Source organism: Spea bombifrons, chromosome 5 (assembly GCF_027358695.1).
Source record: "Spea bombifrons isolate aSpeBom1 chromosome 5, aSpeBom1.2.pri, whole genome shotgun sequence".
Lineage (NCBI taxonomy): Eukaryota > Metazoa > Chordata > Amphibia > Anura > Pelobatidae > Spea > Spea bombifrons.
The window spans coordinates 84,251,263-84,270,843 of record NC_071091.1 but is presented as its reverse complement, the minus strand read 5'-3'; the positions used below and the strand labels follow the sequence as shown (position 1 = coordinate 84,270,843).

The window sequence follows — 19,581 nt, the reverse complement described above, 5'->3', positions numbered from 1 at the left end:
AATACTTGACTTGTGTACCTTTCCCATTTCTGGTGTAGTGAGCAACTACATCTCTAGAAAACTGCCTTCTTTCCAAAGGAGTGTGTTACCCTAGCTATTCACTCCTACTTAGGGTTGCCTCCGGTCCAGGAAGAACTAGTTCCCAGATTTAGTTCTTTATGTCCCAGGACATTCTAGACCAGTGGCCATGTTAGTCCATATTCCGCAGGGAGGGGCTCCTGCAAACTTTGGACAAGTGAAAGTAGCCGATTGCTGTACCTACCAGGTCCAAGGAACAGTCTGTGGCTATTTTATTGCATTATAATGTATATATTGTGTTTTAATTAATATGTAGACAACATGTGCAATTAATGTTTATTTGAATGTCTTATTAATAATAAAATAGTAGTTCATGATGCTAAATCCAAAGGTTTTAATGTATATTTCCCTCCATACAGTTGTAAATAAGATTCCAAATAATGTTCTGAACGTTTTTTTGTCTTCATCATAGCATGAAAAAAAGGCTCATCTTCTAATCCTGCATTTAAGCCATAACCCCACTGAGCAGTATACATAATTTCATGAATATATGTCATATGTTTATACTGTATATTTGGCTGCTTATTGAATGCATGCTTGCAGTCTTACCCAATCATATATACTTTAATGAGGGCAGGATTTATGATAAGACAGACTAAATGTGTTTTTAGGACACAGCATAGGAGGTAAATGAAAGGTGCTTAATGCAACCCTCCTCATCAATGTAAATGTTTTGCTACATTTTCAAGCTTGGTCTACCTGCTCTTGACCATGCTTCACACATTTCCATCTGTACCTCTACTTTGAAGACTTTTACTTATATTTTAGAGTGTGAAGGTAGACGTCTTCTGTCTTCATTTCATTTTGAACAGACTATAGCTCTGTAGTTATAAGGATTCTGCTACCTTTTGCTTTTGTTTGCTACTGTTCTCAATGTCCTTAAATCTGTAAGGAAAGATGGTGGGAACTGCAATCTTGGTTGGTACATGGAAGCATACAGTAAGATCTGTGCTTCATCTGGCTTTTCCCCATCATCCAGTGACTGGAAAACCTTAGATATTATGTCATAATCAACATGTTTATTCAAGGCATCTGACAGACATGCATCATTCAGTAGCGTATATTTCAATGCTTCCTTCCAATAAACAAGAAAAGAAAAAAAGTACTTAGGGTTGAAGGTACACCATGGCTAAAGATCCAGTGACAACTTCACCGCCTGCAGCTACTGTTATGCTCTTGTAGTTTTATCCCTTAGTAATTAAAATGAGTAGATCATCACATGATCTAAGGCAATGCTTAAAAAGAATATCACTAGTTCAAAATAAAAATGGTTTGTTGAGGAAAACATTAAGTTTAAGAATTTAATTTAATATGAGGTATGCACAATAAGTTCACATGTTATTCCATCTAAGTAATACTGTCATGTAAATAATAAAACAACAAAAAAACACTCAAATATCCAAGTTACCTTCTTCAGAATATTGCTTTTGACACGTTGGATATGAGGCAGAGACGAGGTACAGTTGTAAGTGACACTAATTTGACTTGCGCATAAATCTTGCAATTACCTTTTTTTTACAGTGCCCTCTAATGCCTTAGTGAAACCCTCTAATAGAAATACTTGGCACAAATTTGTTACCTGAGGGAATAATAGAATTATTTGCTCAAGTCATTTGGCAGAAGGACATAAACATATGGTTTAGTTTTACATTTGGCGGTGACAGTTGTGCAAAGTTACGTAGAATCTGTATTATATCTGCAAAATGAGATACCTTTGGAAATGTGAATATATTGTTTATGATATTATAGTTTATTGTTCATTATAGTTATACAGGTCTATCTATAAATTTATTTTTGTCAAATGATTTTAAAATATGAATTATGTACAAATTTGCATTCTGAGTCATTTGGTACTTCTTGATGTTATAGTGTCATTTCCTCAACAGATGGATCATATTTGTTGTATTAATATTTAATAGACTTTTCTTTCTTTTTTTTTGCAAACATATTTAACGCGGTAACATACATATTAACATTAAGGAATTAATCAATGTTTTATAAAGGTAAAGACTAAAATGTATCATCATGATTTCTGATTTGTGATTTCATTGTAAACTTCATATATTTAAATAATTTATGGCCTTCCATTTCTGTAAAGCACATTATGCAGTTTGAGTTTAAGATTTGGTTTTGAAATCAATTAAAGGAATTTTTTCTCAATCATTTTAAAGCATACTATGCAAACTCCAAAACGTAGTAAATCCATTAGTAAATCCATTAATCCAGATATTAATTAAAATGAATTTGTTATTAAACTCACTGGGAACATTTTACCATGTTAATGTCTATCCTAAGTGGATTGGATGTTCCTTACAACTTTGAATCAACATTGAATCTAAAGAGCAGATACTGTCATGTGAAAGCCAAGAACAGTGGAGGTGTTAAATTCAACCATGATAAGTTTAAGGAAACAAACTCAGGACCTAGTATGGGTATGTTCACCCATTTAGCAAACAGAGTTACAGTAGGTGGTTAACGCATGCAGTACCTCTCTGACTTAACACAGCAATGTTAGTATTCTTCACATTATGTCATAGTAATTTTATGTTGTAACAACTTTCTATGGAGCTTAACTATGTTCAGTTCTAAATGAATTTAGCACCATTTACCCAGGAGTTCAAGGCTATGTTGCACCCATGGTTGCAGTAGTTAATACTTTAGGCAATAACTAGTTGATATTTTCTTGACCCCATATATCAGCTTCATGGGTTTTAAGTATATGTCTGTGTAAAAGCAATAATACATATTTTATCATCAATGTGTGGTGGCATTTTAAATGTAGTCAGTTATTTGGTGTATTATAAGTGGTTAAATTATTAAGCAAGTTTATCTCTGGCATATTGGAAAAATAGAAACCTATAGGTATCATTCGCTAAAGTAAATCAATAAAAAAGTAAAAAAAAAATTCAACATGCTCAACGTGTAGCAGCACATAAGCTACTGCGTGTATTAGAGTATTAATATTTTGACCACCCAGAGGCAAAAAAAATATTTTCACACACACATCCCTCTTCTCCAGCTCTTGATATTTCTAAACCTTATTGAGTAGCGAGACTCCCTGAAGACTTGGGCAGAGCAGACATCTTCTTTATCACAGCTCCTTAGTGGCCATGTTTAATTCCTCAGTATAGTAAACAGCCTATGTCATTCTCCAAAGCCCCCATCCATTGGGACTAGTGAGGAGTGTATGCTTACAAGCTGTAAAGAAGAAATCTCTGATTCTTGATGATGATTGTCCTCAGGGCGAGGATTTAGAGGATATGTTCCCCAATGTCCTCTGATCTCCTTGCACTTAGCACCATTTACCAATGAAGGTACATTGCATCAGCTGCACCATACTAGTTAATTCTAGCACACGGTATATTTTTGCGATTTACATTTTGTATGGTGTATTTTTTGGTCAACAGAATTGTCTGTTCACTGTATTGTTCAAATTACATTTACGTATCTCTAATTATCTGAAATCTAAAAGTTATTTGTAACAAAAGGGGATTTTGAATAAAAATACAAAGTAATTTTACAGCAGTCAGTGACTGTATGTATTTGAAAAATAATCCTAATTGAGCTATTTCACCAAAAAAAACATGAAACCTGCATGTCGATAAATCAAATATGTCCGACAGAAAGAATATTTAAAAAGAAATTGGTTTTTTTAAATAAAACATACAGGTATTGGTATGAATTGGTATGTGCACAAAGCAGTAACATTTCTTTTCATAAATAATCACAGACTGCTTTTAATATTGTCTGTAGAGTTGTGTGTCCTATAAAACACAATAGATAAATAGTATATATCAGTTTAACTGAACATAATATATACTGCGTTCTGGAGTTGTTTATCTCAATAGGCTATAGTAATCAAAAGTAATGAACCTATTATGTGCAGGACCTTGGAGAGCCTGCAATGGCAGTAAAAGTGTGGCACATAAAAGGTTTATTAAAGGAAATTAAAGTCCATCATTGCCACACCTGCTCCCCTATTATAAGTCTATGGCAGGTCAGTGCCTTCAATCACAACTCAGCAGCAGAGAATAGATCATGTTTCACATTACAATTACTTCCACAAAGAACACACTCACTTGCAAATCTTCTGTCTATGTTGAACTTTCAAATATACTGCACAAAGAGCTAGGTTTTAACAATTATACTTCAATTCATTTTGTTACTATAAAACAAGTTTGGCAATATTATTTAAAACAATCATATATATTACTTCTGGTAAGCACAAATTGATTGGATATTTATTTTACAGCAATTAAATCCTTCTATATTAATTCTCTTTTTGTGTATTTTTAAAAAAAACTAAACTTCACATTTTTACATATTTTTGTTCATTTATGTTTTCATTTTTATTTATTAACAGCTGTATTCCACAAGAAATGCAAGGTTATCTTGCATACGTATACTGCTGGAGTAATATTTTTGGGAAACATTAAAAGTATTTTCTTTAACTAAAACATAATATGTGTCCTCAATCCACCTGGTCACTGTACATGGGCAGGAAGTTGGTACCTACTTCCTGAACAATACCTGCATTGTTTTAGCAAACAAAAAGCTTTGTGGAGAATGTGGAGAACTATGCAGTTCCTCTACAAAACTGTTACTTTAGTAGTAAGTATAATTAGTACTAAGTTTAATTATAATTAAAAGGTAATCAGTAATACAAAAATAATATAAATTCATTTATACAATATTAGTTCTCATTACATGTTTTGAAAAAAAATTGTGTCAATCATTGTATTAATTTAAAACTATTTGCATAATTTAGAATCTCAGGGCCCCAATGTCTCCCTAACAATATTTATTTTTTAATATCCTCACAAATTTCCTGATCACTCTTTATTTAGCAAAGTTGAATCCACCAGAATGACTTAGTGGCTGCCTTAACTGCCTGTGCTGATGTGAGGAGAAAACCTGAACTTTTGGTTACTTGAAGAGGCAGGAATATTTTATTGGAGAATGAAATGCAGTCATTTACAGTACTGTAGCTTAACACTGGAAAAAAGTGGGTTTTATGCCCCCCCCCAATAATCTGTGTTTGTCCTGTTTTTCCAATAATTTCCTTATCCATTGACTTTCATAAGGAAGAGGCTCCCTCCGGGAGACAACTATTCTTTATCACCAGGCTGTATGATAAGGAGCCAAGATAAGGGAGCCACCACATATATACGCTACAGTAAAACACTATATTATGTGAGGACTAGAAACCTTTTTTAACAGAAAAAAAACAATGTATTTTTGTTAAAGTACTTTTAATGTGATACTAGTATTAAAAAATGGTGGTTGTTCCCTTTTAGAACTAGAATTGGAATGAGGATCTACGTGGTCCTATCATGGTGTGTAGCTAGATCTAATAAAATACATCCAAAAATGTAATACTTTCTTGAACAAATCTATTTTAGCTTTACAAAAGTAAGATAAATAGACTTACACTAATATGAGATTATTTTCAAAGAACTATAATATCCTCATTCAGATAACTTTTTGGTTTGTTTTGGTATGTGATGGCTAAGAAGAGTAGTATATGAGAATAGTTATACTCAGGGCCAGCCCTACCATGGAGCTGAGTGGGGCAATTGCCCCAGGCGGCACTTTTGAAGTGCCTTTTTTTTTTAAAGTGGAGGAGAGAGGGGCGCCAAGTGGTTTTCACTTACCAAGTTGTCAGTACCCGCTCGACGCCCCTCTTCTCTGCGAGCCCTCTAGCCCGGTGCCGGCTTGTAATGCTGAGTACCGGAAGATGATGTCATTTCCGGCGCTCAGCAACAAAGCAGTGAGCACCGTGGTAGATAATAGGGAGGGAGGGAGAGGAAGAGTAGATAATGACCACTGGTGTCGGCAGGGGGGGCATTTTAAACTTTGCCCCAGGCGGCATTATGCCTTGGGCCGGCCCTGGTTATACTGTTACTTGTCATCATAAATGTATTTGCAAATCTCACTTGTATACTATATAGGATTGAAAATTGTTGGATTATGTTCTGTACAAAAACCATATTAACTACACTTCATCAAACTGAAGGAAATATTGAGATGAAGTAAGTTTAGTTGAGGCACTTTTGAAAATAGTGGAAATAATGTAGCAACCTGTGCAAATGAATGGGCAAATGAGAGTGGGCTGGAGAAATTTGGATTCAGGTTGTACTTTGTGAGGCTTGAAACACCCTCTAATAGTGTGAGTTTCCTGCCAAGTCATTGCAGATGAATTCCCAGTGAAAGTCCTGAGGAGCCTATAAAGGCTGATAATCAGTATTTATCTCAACAGCTTTGGAGAGAAGCAGGTGAGCCATATCATGGCAACGTTGCAAAAATATTATGTTGAGGCTTGCTTGAATTAAAATACGTAAACATAGAGAATGTATTTAATCATGTTTGATTCCAAGATGTATCCAACATCTAAGTGCAAAATCAAGTATTTGTTACGCTGGCTCTATCTGCAGAACAGAGTTTGGTATTAGCATGGCTAACAAGAGCACCTGGGGTCTATGCCTTTAGACAGCATGCAATCTCTATTCTAAATCAAATGGTAAGTGGCTGGCAACATTAGTTGAGAGAACATCTGATGGCAAACTTGAGCATGAGATTTTTAGATAGTATTATTCAAACAAGGTCCAGGCATTTGCAAGAGCGTACGGGAATAATGAACCTGACGCATACGCTTAAACTATAATGGTTTGAGTGAAAAGGAAAATCTTAATGTAAAACTGTTATAAGGACTCTGACATTGACCTCATGTAGGTCTGCTTCCATATAGGGTGATTATGGAATGCTAAAAGCTTTCACAATAATCTGATGATTCATTAAATCTGTTGCTTTAAGTAATCCCATAAAAACTGATGTAATATCTATGGATATAAAATATCACATGGATTTAGGCTTATTTATATTTTTATAGTCATGTTTCAGGCAGTACGGAATAAACACAAATAAAGCATTGAAGGGAAACGTTTCATTGAATATACATATTAAAGTGTGAAGTAATTCCTGTTAAATTGCTGTATCAAGTGGCACAGTTTTTTATTTTAGAAAAGGAATACTGGGGAAATAACTAAGAAATAGAGTGTTTAATGGAGTCCTGGTGCACTGAATATTTTCACTCACTATTTAGAAGAATAAAAACTTACTAATAGACCAAACATTTCTACCCAAATGCAGCCAAATGATTATAACAAAGAATTTTACTACCCTCAGACTGAATTTAGATTGAAGAAGCACTGTGCAATTTGTCATTCTTTGATTTATGAATAGTAACCAATTATATGTTCACTTTAATATAGATGACTCTAGAAGGAAATGACAAGAACATATGTATTCTTGCAAAAGAAATTAAAGGTAAGTTATATGTTAATTATGTTGTTATATCTAGATATATAGAAAATGTGTTTAAATAGCATCTCCTTTACATTACATTTTATAGGTCCCCTGCAGATTACATGGCACTATTACCAAAGCGGAGAATATTAAATTACCAATGAAAATAAAATAGACATTATACAAAAATAACAATAACAATAACATGATTTAACTCATACATTGGCATAAGAGTACATTAAGAATGGAGGAATGAGATACCAGCTATTTCAGGACTTTTGTTAAGTACACCTGGCCAGCAATGATTCTTATAGTGAAAGGGTTAATAGCGCTTTGAATTTGCAAAATGCATGTTTAACGTACTTAGCACATACTGTATTAGATAGAAAATAATTTATAGCTTTTTTCCAAATGTGCTGCATTGCAACATGCTTTGATTTGTATGTAAAAATATAATTGCAAATTCGAAAGATAATTGTACATAATGATAATTCTCCTAGCTTACTAAGTAAATGCCAGCATGTTATATTCAGGGGTTAAAATGAAACTGGCTTGCTCATTTATTATCTGAACTGAGTGCGTTTCCGCAAATGTTGCTGTTATAACAACATGAATAATTTTTGAACCACCTGTTGGCTCTGTCAATATGTTGTGTACCCTTGTGTGGGCAGGTATTGATAAACACCAGCTTTCATCCTTCTCAGATAATTTTAACGCTAACAAGAGCAAAGCTTTCTCACCACATGTCCTATGAAAAAGGATTACTATCTGAATGTAGCATTGCTAATATATAGAGATATAAGCTTTACTAGTGTTGCAGATGGGTAAGCTGTTTTCTTGGAATATGCACGCTGTCAATTATGACTTCAAAGTATAGCAAAAGCCACAGTTCTTGAAATACAATCTGACATATTTTGTCTCTTTATTAAACAGTTGAAGAAGATTCATTAGCACAGGAGCTCAGGTAAGAACCAAAGACATTTATTTTATTTGTCATGGAATTTGGAAAGCAGAACTGTCCGTATGTATTATGTTACTCAAATTACAACTTACTAACATTTCTGTTAAATTTGCTTTCAACTGATTATTTTCACATAAGTTATGGTGGGTAAAGGTGATGAAAAACCCTTCCAATTAAAATGAGCGGGTAAGGTGATGGAAAACCCTGCCACTTAAAAACCTTTATCCACCATGACTTATGTAATGGTATTTCTCGTGCTCCCCAAGCCTCAAGTATTAAGCCAGTATCACAACCTCATGCTGACGAGTCCCATTAAGGACGAAACAGCTGTCCATGAGTGGTGATCTGGCTACTGCACCTCTTACCCGAGTTTTGTCAAAGGCTGTCTTGTACAGCGGGCAATTACTTTCAAGGGATCCATGTATAAAGTCTGGTTTCAAATGTAAAACTAATTTAAACAAATAGTACTAATACATTTAAAGATACAGTATAAGTCCAACGAATCATCAGCATCATCTATAAAGTATAAAGATGCCAAAAAAAAAAAATAACAAAAGGGCAATTCAATTGGCTCAAGTAGGCCAGGACATTTTCAACAATTTCCACATCCTTTTATTTAACAATGATTCCTGGGAAAAGTTTTCACTTTACACTTGGAAAACTATATATTGTACATACTTCCTTTTCAACAGAAGTTCAGCTTTTCATTGGTAGCTGACTTAAAGTGAAGTTTGTATCATGGGACAGGATATGACGCCTTATACTATTTTATGTTACAAAACTACCAAAGTTCATAAAATTTTTTCAAATAAATGCATTTATTTTAACAGTACAACATCCTCTGAGGGTATTTTTATTTAATATGTTTAGATTTAAGTGTATTTTTGTAAACATATACTTAAAATTGGAGATAACACCATGCCGTAATTTATTATGTTTTTATTAAAAATGTACCAATCCTTTGGCCCCGATTTCATTCTCGCCGGCATGCCTGGGACAGGGAGATGTATATTGTACTGCAGTAGCGCTACCTCCCATGCTCACGCTAGCATGCCAATAATTATTAAAACAATTTAGTGATTATACTTAGCATTTGGTGATAGTTTAAAGATTAGTGTTTGGGTACTGTTAGTGGATAGTGAAAGTTTTAGTGAAAGTGTGATAGGGATGATGATCAGATTAGGTCTGTAGCCAGTGATAATGATCAATGATAAGCGATTTAAATGGACATTAATCAGTGACCAGATAGCAATTAATAAGGTTAGAAAATGTTAAAAATAAATAAAATGTTGTAAAATAAAATAAAAATTAGATCACTTATAAATGACAAGTTCATGCCAATAACAAAATGTTTATTGTTACTACTAATGTGTGTTGTATTTTTTTTATTGTATGACCTGGGGTCATCCAGTTGCTTTCATGTCCAGATCACTCGTAATGGTCAGGAGTCATCTGATCATCATTAGCCAACTCCTAATTGGCGGTGTAGCAGCTTGAACTGCTGCAGTGTCTAACTGACAGCAACTGACCTGTAAGCACCTGTGATTTCCACGTCATTGCTGTTGAAGACTGTTTTACAAAGGCGTCTGTGTTTTATGAATCTTACTGTAATTATTGAATAACATTTACTGTATGAATATATATATATATATATATATATATATATATATATACATACATTTATGCCATCAATAACCACTAACTATTGAGTGTAAAGTAAGAGTCCACACTTCTTGTTTTCTGCAAATAACAATACTTATTAAGAGAGGCTGAAAAAACTAACAATACATATACAATTTGCTATAAATCAGTATATGCTGTTACCAAACTATCTATTAATTGATTGAATGGAAATAACAAAGAAACAGCAGGACAAGACTGTAACATGTGATACAGTTACCACTCCCTTGTGTTCATCTCCACGCAGACTCAGAGAGAGAGAGAGAGAGTCCCCCTCCTTCTGCTGGACACTCCCCTGGTAACCTATCTTCTCCAGTGACCCTTAGAGACCAAGGTGATAGAAAAGACAAAGGACATTGCACTGGGGAAGGGAGAGGAGGGTGACCAAATGCCTTAACTGATTTCCCATGTGCTCTGCAGAGAAGAAACTCCGTTAATGTTTGAGACCATTTTAAGGTCTTGTATAGAGAGGCTGTGCACTTAACCATTTCACTTCATTGGCATACAGTTGGTCGGTAATCATGCCTTCCTTTTTACAAAGACCTTTTTATCTAATTCAGTGCTGGTGATTGATTGAGACTGGTTTGTCAGAAGACTGTGGGGCTTAAGAAACAAATGTTAATCCCTTCAATGCTCCAATCACATCATAGAGGTTAGCACTGCATGATGGAATTTATGGAGCAATCATACAGCAAGAGTGCATCAAGGCTGGTCCTCACAGTCATATGGAGACTGAAGGCTTATGGCAGTTTACTAATTATACCTTAAACATGGCTTATAAGGTTAAACTTATCAACAGAGTTCAGTGTCAGTTAGTTGCTGCAAGGGCCAGCAAGACATTGTCTGATTTAAGGCAGGAAAATTGCCTCTGTATAGCTCAATGGTAATCTATCATATTAAATAAAGCAGTGTTATTCTAGTTTCCTGAAATTATAAAAGACTTTATTAAACGTTTAATTATAATAATGAGAATGGCTACCTTAGCTAAAACAAAAAGATTGGAAAGTTTCACCAGTTTACACTAGAAAAAGTGGAGACACAATACAAACCACCCTATAATGACTGTTCGTTAATAAGACTGTACATTTAGATTTGAAGAAGGGAATTTCTACATGAAGAAGTGGGAAAAAAATTACAGAAAGAACTATAAATATTTGAAATTCATTACCAACAGAGGTTGTGTTATCAAATTCAATTGATGTCCTTAAATATGATTTAGATTAGTTTTTAGCAAAGAAGAATATACAAGGATATAGCATATAATAGCACATAATGTGCTATAGCTTGTTGATACAGTGAAAAATCAGATAATATAGTTCTAAATTCTTTAGTTATACTAAATTCTGGCGCGTTTCATTATCCTAGTATAACAATATTCATCTAAAGATATACCCTATATTTTATCTCTGATCCTAAGTTCTTTCAGATGACACCAAAATTAAGAATTCAAAATGAGATATTATACCACCAGGATAGTCAATCAAAACATTATTTATTTTGAAAACACATCAGCAAATATATATATGATCTGTGCAGTGCAAAAGATAAGAGAAAAAATATCTTCAAAGCATGTTAAAATGCTGTATATCATGACATAAAATAAAATCGCTTATCAGGTATGAATTACTGGCTAACACATACAATAATACAACAGGTGAAACATAGCACATTACATAAAAATCTCAGATTTTTCAAAATGATATCACCTTAGATAAACAGCATGTGTTAATATAAAACTAGCTGACCTTCAATCCATTCAGCAACAACAAACCAAAAAACCCAGAAAACAACAATTAGGATAGTAACCAAAAGAATCACTATATCACATTCTACTAGTCTGCTGTAATGGTGCTCAGAGATATCTTAAATAGTTTTACAGATTAGATACAAATAATGTCAAATTTCAGAAGAGTATCCTAAAATTACAGTCATATTTTCAGGTTATAAACTGCAGTCTCATAAACCGTCATGCGTAATAATGAAATATACTATTTCCCCAAAGAAAGGAAAATATTTTGGCTCAGGAATGGTCTTCTTCTTCAGGGCCTCTCCTGCCCTGGGAACATAGGGAAACATCCTTTTCCCCCAACAATCTTCCGGATTATCAGGCTCCAGGGGGTTTTAATGCCCAGCACCTGTGCCTCATGTCGGCCCCATAGGAATCCCGGACCAGATCCTGCAGACTTCTAGCCTCCTGGAAAAGCCGGCATGGATTTTTGATCTGGATAGCACCTGTACCAAAATGCCAAACTAAGCATCTCCCTGGGGTTTACAGTGTCACAATATATATATATATATATCTGTGTACCAGGAACCAACATTTAGAAAAAAGGTAATTCTTGAAGCAATGGTAGTAATTGTAGTAATATGCAAAACACATTTTTAATCATTTGGAGAAAGATGCCAAAAAAGTTGTTGCAGCAGTCAAGACAGATGATGATAATGTGGGGTGTAGGAATTTTGTGCCACGTTAAAGCTGAAAAGACTTATACAAGCAAGTTGGTGGTAGATGGCAATGATTAAGGGATTTAATGTGATGATTGTATAAGAATACCACAAATAATAAAGTAGTGTATTTAATTTGGCCTAAATAGCAGTATTTTGAAACAAGATGTTACAATATGATTTAGTCTGTATATCCCATAAAACCCACTACTCTGAGAACAGACAGTACATTCCAATTCAAAATTCATTACTCAACAGTAAAAAAATGTATTTATAATGTCAGCTTATAATGGTTTTTCGCTTCATACAAGGGCTTCGGTCAAGGCACCAGCTTAAATATGTGCAATATATTTCACTTTTAAAACAGCTGATATAATTTTCGGTGGTCTCACTTGAATTTTATGCTTACAATTGTTTTATTTATATGGATGTCTTCTTTTCACTCTGCCTGCTTTATGCACTTTTCCAACACTATAGACACGCCTTTGGATTGAATTAAGTGAGTCCTGCGTTTTGTCTATGGGTGCTATCATGAATTTAGTGGTGTAAAACAACTGAATTTATTATGCATTAGAAAGGGGCCACCCCAGTCCAGTTCCCATAGACATGAGCACGGGCTAGCCTTACGTAACGCAGAGTTAATTCAGTTGTTGAGGTGCTCATAATTTTGGTGTTTGTGCATTTCAGGAATCCCAAATTTAATACGTGGATACCCTGACTGTTATATAGAGGTTTAACTATCAAGAGGTTGTGGTCTAGCTCCCATGGTGTGTTCATGTTTGTCTTGGTGTCTTTTCCTCCCTGTTGAGGGTAGCTGAGAATTAGATTCTGATCCAGAGGCTCTGCTTATTCCTACAGGGCTGCTGTTGTCTGAAGCTTTCTATTCCTGCCATCCCAAGGGAGCAACTATCTCATATTCTTGTACAGACCAGTTTTCCCGCTTTAGTCTATCTTTTAAGGCAGCTAAAGTCATTGTATTTTAGTGCAACTACTCTGCCTTTGTCCGCTTTACATGATAGACCCCCTGTTGTGTGTTATTCAACACATGAAATTGTTGAATTGTGTAATGTAGTAAGTGCAATAACACACAAAATGCTTCAAGGTTAATATATAATATATATATATATATATATATATATATATATAGTAATCTGCAATCCATATCAATCTATTAATTAAAAGGCAGTGATGCATACAGGTGTAAAAGAATATCACATCCGTGGCATAATGATATGTATAAATGAAATTAGCAGCCTTTACAGACACTTAAGTTGTGGATGTCATAAAGCCACTTTAGATGTAATGTGTTTGTTTTATCTTCTTTTTAGCACAAAATGAAATGTTTATACATTTCATGTATAATATGAAATTACTTGTTTATGCTACTTTAAACCTATTCGCTACTCTATAGACATACAGGCATGTCCACAAAAGATGTGGCAAGTTTATCTTTAGGACATACCTATACATCATGCGTTTTTCAGGTCTGTAATCAGGGGATGTTGCCGAACATAAATTGGGTTATTGTTCACCAGTGGCACCTACTGTGTAGAGGAAATTCTAAGCAAAACTTTTTCAAATGTTTTTTTTTTTTATTTTAGAACTGTTACATACCTGCATAGGTGGCGCTCCTCTTCCCTGACTTCTTCTCGAGGAAGGGGGAGACCCCTCTCCTCCTCTCAGCCGCCTCTACAGCAACCCCTGCGGAGAAGAGGGAGACCCTCTATTACGTACCTGCATATGCGGTGCTGAGAGAGGGGAGAAGAAGGCAGGGAAGAGGAACGCCGCATATGCAGGTATGTAATAAGTACAGGTTTTATTACTAGCACTTACAATTATTAGTTTTATATGTTTCTAGTGAAAACCCTATTTTTATATGAAAAAAATGTAATCATATGTGTGGCTCAATAAAACATGTAAAAGGGGAATATTGCTTTAACCCACATATAGCTAAAATGACAAAATTACTTACCAGGTCCATTTTTTGTGGTTAATGTCAAAGTCTCAAAAGATTTTGATTCAGACAATCAAGTTTGCAAATTTATTCTCATTTTCAGCCCTTTGGCACCCTTATTATTCGCCCCATGTTACAGTTTATTTAAATTCAAGACTATTAGTAATCTCATGAAAAAAATAATATCTTTTTTATACTAATATGTTGATTCTCCACGTAGAATGTTGCAACAAATGGAGTTCTATTTATGTCATGGAACAAAATGAAGGACACGTTAGAGTCAGAATACTGTATTATACACCTCTCTGCAATTCTAAAGGTCCAAATTCATTGTAAGCTATAACCATTTGAATTGGAAATAGTTTAACATTATAGGGTAATATATGTGGAACTTCTTATGTGTAGTCCATACTATTGGCTGATTTTCTCAGTGCTGGCCTTCTTCCCAGATTAGTTGATATCCATCTGCATTTTGTGAAGGCATTATATTTACACGAATCTGTTGTTTAGTCATGAAACTTTTGCTATTTTGGCCAAATTTGGTTCTGGTATCGTTTTTTTTTTTTCAATTTAGTTGAACGATCAAATAAGTTAAAGATCTGCTAGCTACGTCACAATAAATACAAAATGGTTGCAAATGGGTTCAAAGTATGGCTTTGTTGGGATAAATGTTCAAAATACACCAAAATCTAAGAAGTCAAAAAGACTCCAGTTCAGTACTTCATCTTTTAAGTTTATTTGCTGAGTGTTTGTACAATTTATATCTTTTATATTAACATCTATTCTTTTTTTGTGTGTCTATCATAACTCCTTGCGGTCAAAAAGCTTTATTTTAATGTATTTTTTGAATGGCATACAGGGAGATTTTCAATTGGCTGGGTTTAATGTAAAATGGATACAGCAGCTCTATAGATAATGAAATTATACACTTATTCTCTTTCAAACATATACACAAAACAGCACAGTGAATCAAAATAATGGTGAACCAGTAACAAACTCTATGACAAATATTTTATACCGTATTATTCTTTAATTTTATTAATTTCAAAAACAATTATATGCTAGATGACATAAAGACATTACAGAAAAATATTGCATGAACCAAGTAGAATAACAAGACTTGATGACTTCTTAAAATCATGCAATTATGTGGTACCTCCCAGGACTAAAGCTGACTTGGTCCAGACCAGTGCGAGAACCTAACCAGAACCAGCAATAAGTAGTGCCTTTCCCTCTGGATTTTTTCCAATCACATGGGGGACTATCTATCTTGCAAGAGAAGCTTTGCTTCGATCACATGACAATTCCAGAGTATAGGCTAAGCCATACTGGGCCGCTTACCTCTTTGTGTCATAATATACAAAATGCTTGCTCAATGGGGTACGTTTCACCTTATAATACATAAATGAATGTGGCAGCTTGAGCAAAATTCACGTCAGGGAACCCAACTCAAAACAATAGAGAACCTAATTCCAAGTCAACAAGGAACATGATTGTGAACAGGCGAGGGAAATTGCCTAAATCAAAACTAGGACAGAAAATGATTTTAGGTTTAGGTTTGGATTTTTCAGCTCTAAAGCATAAACATAATCTATGCTAATTTACAATACCTTTTTATTATAATAATAAGATGATGAAATAAGATTTTTTTTTTCTGTGACAAAATCAATAAGGCAATTATTAAAGCTTATTCTAGTATTTGATTTGTGAACCCTTAAATATGTTATTTTTCAATCTTAGCACTTACAACTGTACCATGTCGAAGAAGAGGAAATTTCAGGAACTGCACTCTACGGCTCCTGTTAACAAAAGGAAGTCCCTATTAATGAAACCCCAACATTATGATCCAAGTGAAGAACTTGAAGAAGAAAATGAGGATAAACTTGAGTTTGTAAGCTTCAAGTTCATGAAAAAAAAAAGTTGCTGTACAACTGGTATGTATAAAGCTATTTCTTTTTTCGTATGATACATTATATGTGTAAAATAATGTTGAGTTCTATATGGTGTTCATTATATGCATTTATTAACCATTGTGGTTATAAAGTAATAATAATCATAATAATAATCAATGGACATACTAGTAGAGAAGAAGAGTGGTTGCTTTTGCAATGTTATGACTCAACAAAAAAATTAACCAGAAGGGACCAACCTTTAATGTCATATATTTAAGGAAAATATGTTCCCTACACAGACACAGTAAACTAGTTTTCAGTATATAAGCACCAAGAGCGTACTGCTACAGATACAGAAAGTAATTTAAAGGTAAATATCCTAATATCAAATACCTTATATTGGAAAACTCAGCTTTTGCTGGAAGTTATGTGAAACATAGGGAGTCAAAATAGATAACTTTTACAAGAGGATCTATTACTGGTGGGCTTCCAGAAAAACTCCCTCAAGAGCCAGTCAAAAATTCCATGGGCTCTCTGGCTACTATAGGCAGGAATAGTCAGTGAGTTGTCTATACACTCATTCTGAATACATGATTATGTTTAACTACACTATATAAATAAGCTAAACATGTTTTCTGCACTGTGGCTTGTTAGCAGAAATAGAAATACATTAATTTAGCTACAAACAGCCCAGTTAGGGCAAAGTGTCAAAGAAGCCTGTCTCAGATAAATTTGGTCTTGAGGGATAATTCCCAAGCATTCCTACATGAGTGGTATTTCCATAGCAGAGTCTTATAGCAACTTTTTTTCAACTAGGAAAAGTTTCTTTCTTATGTCTTTCCCTCACTCTATTCCTCTTTCTCCTCAATGTCCTTTCTTTCTTTCTCCTCAATGTCCTTCCTCTTTCTTTCTTTCTTTCTTTTCCCCACCTTTTTCTCTTTATCTGTCTTTCTCTCTCTCTCTCTCTTAGAGCAGATGAGTGAGTCACAGGGAGCAAGAAGAGACTAGGAGGATCAGATGGGAGCTGCAGGGGAAGCAGGGAGCAGTGGGTAGTAGAGGGAAATGGAGGGCAACAAATGGCACTCTTTGGTTTTCAAATGCTGAACAGGCCTGCGACCGATCAGTCTGATTGGACTAGGGGTGTACCTAGAGTATTTACCATCCTGGAGCAGATCCTATATTTGGCATCCCTCTATCAACCCCTTAACTCACAAATTGCCATATACTTTTTGCTCCTCTATTATCAACATTTTATTGCTTTAACCATGAATTTGTCTTCAAATGGTTTCTGGATGGTAGATACCATGTGAGAAAATGCCCAGTTCTTAACTCTAACCATATTAAAATGATGAGAGAAAAAATGTATTACTGTACTCGCAATATGTATATATTTAGAAGGTTTATTTATGAGTACGTTAATTGTTTTAGGTAATAATAAGTAAGATAATCATCATGGTAAAATGCACACACCTCTAACTCCCTAAACAAGTTAAGTATATTTAAATGGACACTTTGTGGTACATATTAAAGTAAATATGATGGTTTCTTTCTAACAATGTTGAGTATTGGTCAAGTCCCATAGCTGCTGGAAAACATGTTTGGTGTTCTTTAAGTAGAACAAAATCATATGTACTATAACTTCATCTTCATCTGAATAGTTTTTGTTTGCACAGAATGCTGAACAATGATCACTGAGACCTGACAATAAAAAAATGAAAATAATAATAATAATATATATATATATATATATATATATATATATATATATATATATATATACACATACTTATCACACACAACATCAATACTCTACGAGTAATCAATCCAACTCCACCCTCATGACAAATAATAAGTGGTGACTGCTCAAACTAATTAACATGTCTAGTGAAAGAAGCGTTTTGCTCTACTTCTCTCCTTTAAGTTTAAAAAAACAACAAATCAAATTTGTTTAACACAGTAAACATTTACAAAATATTTCAATACTGACACTGTAAAAAGTTTTATAAAAATAACCATGGCTGTGCAACTACTTGACAACAAAATCATTAATTTCACTTTATTAAACTGCTTTGATGCCTTTGCACATTTGTGTATAATGTTTATTTTAAATTTTAATAGTGCCTTAAATTAGTTTAGACCTGTCTCAAATAAAGTTCTAAAAATTATATCTAGTCTCTTCACTGATCTACTGATTAAACACTTGTAATAACACATTTTAAAATGTGTGATGTATTTTGATTTTAAATAATAATATTTCAAGTGAGAAGGTGGGCATTCATTGACTAGATAAGCCATATAGTTCTGCCATCAAGTTCTATGTTTCTATGACTGCACCACTTTCATCAGCTGTACCAAAATTTTTCAATACATGTAAGCCCCATTTTTGTGAAACTGGAGGCCATTGGTGAAGTTACAGCCTTCCATGGTTTTCGCTTGGCCCCTTCAGAATTACATAATTAATGTAAACTACCCCGGAATATGCCTTTAAATAGTGTTTGGGCATCAACATTGGAAAAAGTTTGTCAATTTCAACATATTAATGTGAAATTACTTTGAACACAAAAATAGTTAATCATTTAGTTGCCGTGTATTTTAATATTACATTAATCTATGTATTGATTTGGGGACACATTTCTAGTTTGTAAAACACTAAGCAAATCAATGCAATGGCTTGCAGAGATTTATTTTATGTATATCTAAGGGTGGGCCTTGTTTTTTTTCATTCATGAAAGAACAGAGGCATAATTAGGGAAAAAATATATCTGAGCAATGGTTGTAGATATTGGACTTATTGTTTTTTTTATTTTATTACAACAGCATGACAATTTTTTTGGACTCGGCTTCCAGTGATAGGAAATCAGTAGGATTTCTTTAAAACAGAAGCGTGTGTGACTTGACTGACAGTTTTTCAAAACCTGCATTGTGAATATTCAAACCATCACTCACCATATGAATCCTATTCTCCTTGCTATAATTAATAAATATTTTTATTTTTAACATATAATAAATAGTTGAAGTAAACATTAGGTAAGTTGGAAGTGTCCCAAAATGCTAACAGTTTGGCAAGAGTAATGTGAAATGCATTGGGCCACACATGTGCGTTTTACACCCCCTGTAATCTGCACTTAATAGGAATATTTTAAACTATGTAACCAAGCAACAGAGGTAATTGTTGCTTTCTAGAGCTTTTGTTAGGCACTTTAACACAGCCCAAATATGCATAATTAGGCATAATGTCTATAAATCATTATTGTACACATGTGGGT

The 19,581-nt window shown here is 34.1% G+C and overlaps 1 protein-coding gene across 1 annotated transcript in view; it reads left to right on the top strand.

Annotated features, from left to right (window-relative positions):
- Window positions 1–19,581, top strand: part of ST18 (ST18 C2H2C-type zinc finger transcription factor) — an 88,347-nt gene that overhangs the window by 31,972 nt on the left and 36,794 nt on the right. Inside the window, exons 2-4 of the mRNA XM_053468238.1 lie at window positions 7,350–7,404; window positions 8,317–8,347; window positions 16,164–16,357. Of these exons, the coding sequence (XP_053324213.1) occupies window positions 7,350–7,404; window positions 8,317–8,347; window positions 16,164–16,357 (280 nt within the window). The remainder of the gene's footprint in view (window positions 1–7,349; window positions 7,405–8,316; window positions 8,348–16,163; window positions 16,358–19,581) is intronic.